The following is an 8,723-nucleotide window of genomic DNA, read 5'->3' as shown; positions in this document are numbered from 1 at the left end:
TGCAGGCATAAAATTGAAATAGATGAGTGGACAAAAACATGGATTCTTCGAGGAGCAATGCAAATAGCGCCTTATTCTGACTGGCAAAAAAAAGCTGGTTTTAACCCAAATTGTTAACATGGTTGTGCTAGAACTTTAACACTCGATATGACTCAAAACTCATTACAAAATCATGAAACCATTTTCACATTTTACCAGTGACAATGTATTGACTAGTGACAATATATTGTCCAATGGGCAGAAAGCCAAAAACTCTGGATATACTAATTGAAGTCATGCCCCTCGTTGGGCTTAAATCACACAAAGTAGTTCTCCGCAGTGCTCTTGTTATTGCTAATGCAACCAGGACCATATATATTGTTCACGTCTTCATCAATATATAGTACGAGACCTGTTTCACAAATGAAATGTTTATTACTTGGAGCGTAGCTATTACATGTACGTCATTGTAACAAAAAAACAGGTTGAATGCTGATGAAAGTGACGCCTTGATTCTCGCGTCGTCTAGGGTTCCAGCAAAGTAAAGGTATACTATTAATTGCTGATAAAAGGACGTCTTGATTCTCTTGGTTGTGCAAAATGGCATCTTACAATTTATTACACACCAAATTTACACAGAATGAATTTATCAAACTGGTCGTTAATGTACAAATCTGATTATTCTGTACTTTTTCATCATTTAATTCTGAAACTGTTTTGTTCAGAAGCATTTGAGTTCAAAACAATTACAGGACTCTATATAACGCACATAACTAACAAGGATAAAACATCCGCAATATTCACCATTTTATCCCTCAAGAGTTCAAAAAGACAACAGTTCATATTTTCTATTTACACAATGAACCAACCGAGAGCATGTGAACACAATTTTCATCTTCATCCCAGCAAAAATTTACTGGTAAAATGACAGTTCATATTATATAACACAGTAAAACGGCCAATCTCAAGTAAACAGTCTAATGGTTGAGTCTGCCCCTGCAGAGAAAATCCAGGGTTGTGTCGGGTGGAACACACAGTCTAGGATGCCAACGTCTTTTTCTGGCGTATGTCCTCGCAACACCTTCACTGGTACAATCAATGGGTTCTGTAGCATATCACTGCAAAGACAGAATAGCTATTGAAGGCCAAAAAATATGCAAGTAGATATATATTATTACCGTAATGTATTTCTAAAACTGGAGAGGTATCATGTATGTATATTTGTATAATTTGTTCATGTCGGTATTTCGGCAATCTGTAAAACTACACACAAAAATGTCAATGTATGAAACATCATTTTTCTTTATGGCCTTCTGCGATTATTCTTGCATCAACCGTGGAGAAAAATCAGCATAAGAAGATAAACATTATGTAGAAAAACTTACTTGTAGACCATTCCGTGACACACAATGATGGAGCAGTCATCGCTGACAGAGGCAAACAGCGGATAACGACGGTGATAACACACTTGACGAATCGCCTTCTTGTGGTGTCTACAAAATACGGAAATTACAATGTACATAATGGAGCAGTTTAATATGGCTGACGGAGGAAATGATGTGCTACCACTATGGTAACACACACGACGAATGACCTTCTAGTGTTACCTACAATTGATTCAATTAACATTGTAAACATTTTTTCTAAGCCATTTCAGGTTATATAAATACAAATATTTTTTTTATATCTTTTTACTGTAGAACAGGTTATTTGTGACAGATACAACACCTTTTAACATCCTTGCTGTAGAAATAGCATTTATACAGCCAACCTAAAATTTTCCTTTTCTGAGTCTCTTACTATACTTTGTGGTATATCAATTGGAAAACATGTCGGCGGTGAATACTTCACATTTATTTTGCCCTTGTCTTTTTCTGCAGAGAAACCTGGTGTTCCTTCTTAAAGATGCACTATTACTCAAAAATAAGATTTAACACATTTTATACAATTGTTCTAATATACCAAAAAGGATGTACAAATGTCGAAAACAATATATCTTAGGAAGGATACCGAGTTTAAATTGAAAGAAATGTGCAGAAAACACGGTATTGCTACCTTATGAGACCATAGTAGATAGCAGTAAATCTTTGAGCATCACCAATCATTAAATATTTTTGCGTTTTCAGCTATTAAAAACACGGTTATAATATTGTTTATAGGTATTAATATTTTCCATAAGTGCATTATTTAGTAAGTATTTGAGGGTGTATCACTCAAAATTTATATTTGTTTTGCATGTGTTAGTATTGATTTTGAACAAGAGTGTCACTTTAATGAACCGACTAACCATTATGACATCATTATTTTTTCATTTCTGCAGTTTGGACAAAAGCAACGTCATTTAATTTACCAATTGTAAATGAAAATTCGAACACAGATGTTAAATGCCAATAATTTCCATTATACTTACACTTTCATAACACTTTTACCTACAGGAGAAACCATAAGCCAATTTTTTCAGGAATAAGATCTATAAAAAATTCAACATTCCAAAACTTACTTGAGAGTCTGGTATGGTTTAGTGGAAAGGTCCAGGTCAAACCAGCTCAACCGGCTGTCGTAGCTGCCAATTATCAGATTATCACCTATAACAAGAAGAGAACTTGTAAGAAATTAAGAAACAATTCAATTTTAAGTAATGTTTAAATATACTGTCCAAGATCAAAATATATACATTTATTATTTATTACACATATATGTTTACATATCTAGGTCAATTTCTCATTGTTTTTAAATAGAAAGGAAAATATAGGAAAATATAAATGACACCTTCAAAGAAGTGAAAAAAGTTTGAGTTTAAATAATTTTTTCATAATGTACAATTTTTTTTTTAAAACTGACGTATTCAGCCCAATTTATTAAATAACAGTCTGTCCGATTGGAAACAGCTCAACTATTCTAATAAGTAGAGTTTGTTAATGGTCAAGCTAGCCTACCTTCAGGGTGCACTGCAAGACTGGACACCCACTTGCAGTTGGTCATCAGCTTCTTGCTCAGCTCTTGTTTCAGCAGATTGTAAACTCTCACAAACCTCTGTGTCTGGAAAGTCCATAGTAATGATTTTAACAGTATTCAAACAAATATACAAACTCTTCGACTAACACGGGAGCTCATAAGGGGCATAACTTGACAATAATTTATAGGAAGAGTTATGGAAATAACTTGACAAATGCATATTGTCCCTGGCGACATGTGTACCGAATTGTATTTAAATACATTAGAAAGTGGAATGGCCAAGACACAAACGTAATAGTAAAACAGCTTACTGCAACAAACAGGAAAGGTCTCAGCGGATGGAATCTCACACATTGTACAATGCCCTTGGACTTGGAGAACGGGTTTTGTGAGCGTTTCCGTGACAACTGGTGTATAAGCACTGATCGCGATTGTCCTTGGGGCATTACCGTGGCGAAGTAGTCTCCCTTAGAATGCCATGTCACCTGGGAGACATCCTGGAAAATAAGACAAATAATGTGAATGCAATATCTCACAAAAAGGCTGCAAATAAAGCTTATTTTCTTCTTAATAAATTTAGGTTAATCCCTCTTTATTTTTAAACAATAGATGACAGTCAAACATAATAATACTTATCACACTTTTAAGAACAGTGCTAGTGAGAGTTAGGTCTTCTTTTGTTGCAGTGACCAGAGCAGTAAGAGGAAACTCATTTGTCTGATGTGGATGTCAATAATCAAACTGACAAGCACCCATGCTATGTTTATACTGATTATTTTTGGGCTGTTAGCTCATAGAATCAAGCTTGAGTCGATTTCCTGGGCAAAAACAAGTACTGGTTTTGAAAGGCCATTTAAAAAATCCTGACTGGACTTTATACACAACTTATTGGGCGAGAGGCAGATAATATTTCCACTAGACCACTCCTACCCTAAAATTGGTGTGAGTGAGTTCGCATCACTTTGCAAACCTAAATAAATTAACTTAAAAATTCAATAGTTTCTTACGTAATCAATGATTTTAGCAAAATATAAATCGACTTACATGTCCGTGTGAAAGATTCAGTCGGAAGCCTGCTTCAAACTCTTTCCCTTCACACACGTTCCACGCAACAGGAACCTTAGCATCTGTAAAAGAAATAGTTCAATAGTCAAGGCAGTTTTCTAAAAATATTTCCATGGTCGGTCAATGGCAGTTTTTCAAATGTTAAAATGGTCAATGGCAGTTTTATCTAAAATATTTCCTTGGTCAGTCAATAGAATCATGAATGTATTTGGAAAAAACCTTTCTTTTTTAAAAAACATTCCATTATTAATGGAAGTTCTCTTTATGATCAAAATTATGAAGCTAAAACCTATGACAATGACATGTCAGCAATTATAATACCAAAACTTCTTTTGACAAAAAAAAATGACTAAAAAGGGGCATAACCCAGATAATTATTTCTAGGTGTGAATGTAATTTGAATTTTACAGTTTAATTCCCTGCAATTCTTATTCTTGCTTCATGCACAGACCATCTCACAAACCTTGCAGTATAGAACACTTACAAGTGCAAACTCTACAATATCGCAACCATATCACTTTATGTACCTTGGTTGTCAACAGGCTGTGTCTGTTCCAGCATGGTGTCTGTATTGGACAGCTGGAGTTTATCTCCGACCCCGGGATTAAGCAGCATTACACTTCGGTCGCTGGTTAAAGAAAATTTCAGTATAAACATGTTATGACAGTCCTTATGCATTTCTTTTATGGTTTGTATAAAACTCAATTTCTAAAGCCACTGGTTTATCATTCATAACTTATTATATGAGCCTTAAGTTGAATGATTAAAATAACTGTGTTTCGTAAATGGAACACAAATATACTGAATGTCTGGTGAGTATAAGCAATAACTGTAAAATGGACTTATATGACATTCGAGACAACTAATCCATGGACTTGTTTACATTCTGAAATAAATTATTGAATGACTAACCTCACAACAGCAACCAGGCATACAGCAGGGTTTGGATTCCATACTATACACTTGACTTTCCCTCCTCCATGGACAAGCGTGGTCTTTAAGCACCGGGCTGTTGAAACTTCCCAAACCCTGACAGTTCCATCGTCTCCACCGCTGGCTATCCATTGACCACTAGGGTCAACTGTCACACAACGTACCATGCCTGTGTGTCCCTTGTAGATCTGTAGGACAGAAATAGACATTTTTTGCTAATTGCTTTAGGTTTCACATCATGCCAAATTCTAACTGCTGGGGTGTGCGGCACATTAAGGATCATATCCTTGGTGATCCTGGTAACTCATATGTGGACAAAATACGGAAACATAACGAGAATATGCTGCTTTTTTATTTATCAGTCAACAGTCACACAACATACTTAGACATTTGTAAATTCTTGGATTAGATATACCATGGTTGTACGTTTGTCAGGTTCATATCCACTTAAAATGTCACTGCCTGAAATGAACCATGCCTGTGTATGACCCTTGCATATGTTTTGGCAAGATATGACCGAAACTTAGTTTCTGTTAACAAGCTTCATATTTTTTTTTGTACTTTGACTTACCATTCATATAAGCCTGACAATATATTATTTTTTAGTTAATTAAGACTTTTGTTTAAGTAAAAATGATCAGGAGCTATCACAGGAATGTGACAAATGCCCCTATTTGGCCTTGTTGGCATGGTAAAAGTAACCAATTGATCTGAAAGTTTGACTATGAACTTAAGAGACGAGAGCACAAATGCTATGCGCAACACATTTCTATGCTACAGTACTTTTCTGTGAAGTTTGATTGAAATTCGAATCAATTTGGGTTAAGTTACAGCTAAGACTTGATTGTTAAGAAGAGACACAAATCATTGTGAGTACTATATGACTCCCTTTGGGGGCATAGAAATTGATAAGCTTACCAATGACTGTGTGGTAGGGAAAGGCTGAAGGTCTTTGGGTTTGGGCAGTTTGGGTATCAAATCTTCTGGATCAACATTCATCTGCAAAAACATTAGAAAACGTTTACAATATGTAAAATCATAAGAGACATGAATATTTTTTGTTCATGCTTAAGATGTCTTAACATTGACACTGCATTTTAGTATCAGCAATTTGTTTTTACCAGGTATGTCTTATAATTCTCTAAAACCATTTTCACAAGGAAATTCTGGCCATTGTGTACTGTGTCTATCATGACTGCCTTAGGATAAAATAATCTAAATTGAAGTAAGAAAAGTCAGAAATTGTATATAAAAAGATTAGGGATCAAGCTAGAGGGAGATGCAGGAGTCCCTAAACTATCAGACTTATCCTTCTTAGCAAAAGGACAAAGCAATGTTTAATGAATTTGGGTCCATCTTCCTATTGATTTCATGCCAGATTAAGATTTAAGATAAGTTTACTGAAAGCATAGTATCTCTCTACGGCACTTGCCCTCATTTTTCTCTGTCTTGGACACAGGTACAGATCCAGGCATCGGTCAAACCTCTCCTGTATAAATGTGGAGTAACCAGGAACAGTGCGTAGGTTGGAAAACTTCTTGGGTATGCAGTTGACTCTTCTATCCTCTGGGTCTTTGTCTTTCCAACGCTCTTCCTGAAAGTATAATGAAAGTATAAATATGGTTTGAGTAACAGAGTTACTAAAATTCCACTTATCGGACGTGTCATCTTTCAGGCGCACACATATATGTTTCTGGAAAAGGTAACTGAAAGTAAACGTTATATGGGAAAAAGTATGCTTGCTTTTGCTCGTTCACAATTTAAACCTTTAATAATGAGAAATTGTAGTTTTACATTTACATGAATTTCGCAAAAAAGAGCCTTACTGAAGCATGTGTTCTTTAACCATAACAAACTCCTTCTTTAGTGAGCAGATACTCTGGTGGAGGATTGTAGCTCTCTGCGTGCCCAGGGAGTGATGTCTTTGGCGCCGGGATATGCTGGCGGTATCGCTTGTTCATCTCTGACTGTAAACGAGAAATGAAACATTTTTTTCTTTTTGTTTGAGGTAACTATGTCAAACATTTACATACTACTTTGAAAGGTTTAAAGAAAGCCGTGATTTAAATATTCATTTAAAGAAAGAAATCTACCCAAATGCAAATCTGTAACAAGAGAACTCCAGAGAAAACAAAAATGCTTGTCTGTTTTTTACCATTAAAGAGGGTAAACTTAACAACTATTGAAGGCAGCAGTAAGGGCATTGTTTCGCATGTAGGAATTGCAACTAGAAACATGTGTACCAAGTGTCATCAGAATAACTTTAACAGTTTCTGTGTAAATCGCTAAGAAAACGCCAAGCCTAAAATACTTCTTGAAAATCAAATAAGCCTAAAATGCTTTTCCTCTATCTTTGAAAGTATTGTGCAATCTCGACTCACATCATCATCGTCATTCCAGATCATGTAGAAGTTTGGCTCGTCATTCTACTCCTCATCTTTTTCATCATCTGGCTTGCTAGGTTTCATCCAGCCCATCTCCAGGGCATGCACCATCTGACCCACCTGTTAAAGAGAACAATATATATGTCACTGAAATGAATAATACTCCCAGGTGTTGCTTTCTCATCATACTTCGCTAGGCTTCCTTTAGTTCATCCTTTTTATTTCAACCTATTATTTCTTGGGAAATAACATTGATAAAGAAATCTCATTTAGAGATACCTCCTACATTGAGTTTCTACCATTTGAGGCGTATTAAACTCCTGTATAATGGACTGTTGCACCAAAGATAATTTATCATTTCATTGAAAAATAAGTCAACCCATGACCAAGATACTTCCTGAGTACCAAATAAGAATGACCAACCTTGAGTTTTTCCCATTTGGAGGGTATAAAGCTGCTCTTGTGTTCGGGTTGGTTGGAGAGAGGGTGAATCATCACTTCACTGGAAAACCAGTCAACACACGGCTGAAACACAGAATTAGAAACACATTCCGATAATTCATAAATACTGTTATGAATGTATTCGTTATTTATGAAATGCTGCCAAAAGAATAGTATCAAAGCAAGAACAATGATTACAATAGCAAAACAGAGGTAGATAAGATTGTACATGTTCAGGTGTATGTTTGGTATCTTTTGAATTTTGAAGGCCTGCATCATTATGCACAACATGTATGAAGGTCTCTCAGTAAGTTTTAAAATTGTGTTTAACAGGGTTTCCAATACATTTTAGTTGAACCGTCTCAAATAACAAGGTAATCAACCAGCTCATACTTATTCTACTTAAAATTCACATATTTTTGCTAATTAAAACTCGACCAATTGTTATTTGAACATTTTGGTTGGCAGCTGGTGCCTATTGACATCACTGATGTTTTAAACGACTTTCAAAAGACTTGGTGAACGAGGTGCGATCAAAATATGCATGTACTGTACATTCCGGAACATATACAGAAAAGGTTACATTGGAACATTTTAGTTACTCAATATACATTCATCGAAGGGTTATATAATTATGTTTTATCTTCACACGTATTTCGGTTGTTTTGTATACATACTGTTTATGGAGTAATGTCACTCAGGATGATTCACCCATCAAACACATTTATGTTGAATGACATACATGTATAAATGAAAGTAAAACAGTTTCAATAATTTTTCAGCTGAAATTTCACTAATGAAGCTTACATTTAAGATAAACCAGTATAATCAAGTGCTTTTATTTTGTTGGGAATGAATAAGACTGCCTGTTTACCAGAAGAAGCATGTTTATACTCGTTTACAGGGTTGAACTGTAGCCAAAAGCCAGGGAGCTTAGGCCAACCTGACTAAATGATGTTATAAACA

At 35.3% G+C, this 8,723-nt stretch overlaps 1 protein-coding gene across 1 annotated transcript; it reads right to left on the bottom strand.

Moving 5' to 3' along the window:
* Positions 1-809: 809 nt before the first annotated feature.
* LOC128244065 (ribosome biogenesis protein bop1-B-like) lies at positions 810-8,643 on the bottom strand. Its single transcript, XM_052962080.1, is given in 14 exon segments — positions 810-1,097; positions 1,365-1,472; positions 2,480-2,564; positions 2,916-3,018; positions 3,246-3,431; positions 3,979-4,061; positions 4,527-4,627; positions 4,912-5,120; positions 5,851-5,931; positions 6,365-6,526; positions 6,789-6,899; positions 7,314-7,436; positions 7,740-7,841; positions 8,632-8,643. Coding segments are annotated over 14 exon segments (1,620 nt in total). The 3' UTR covers positions 810-943.
* Between the last annotated feature and the right edge of the window lie 80 nt (positions 8,644-8,723).

The sequence above is a fragment of the Mya arenaria genome, chromosome 8, assembly GCF_026914265.1.
Source record: "Mya arenaria isolate MELC-2E11 chromosome 8, ASM2691426v1".
Taxonomy (NCBI): domain Eukaryota; kingdom Metazoa; phylum Mollusca; class Bivalvia; order Myida; family Myidae; genus Mya; species Mya arenaria.
This window is presented reverse-complemented; position numbering and strand designations above follow the sequence as displayed.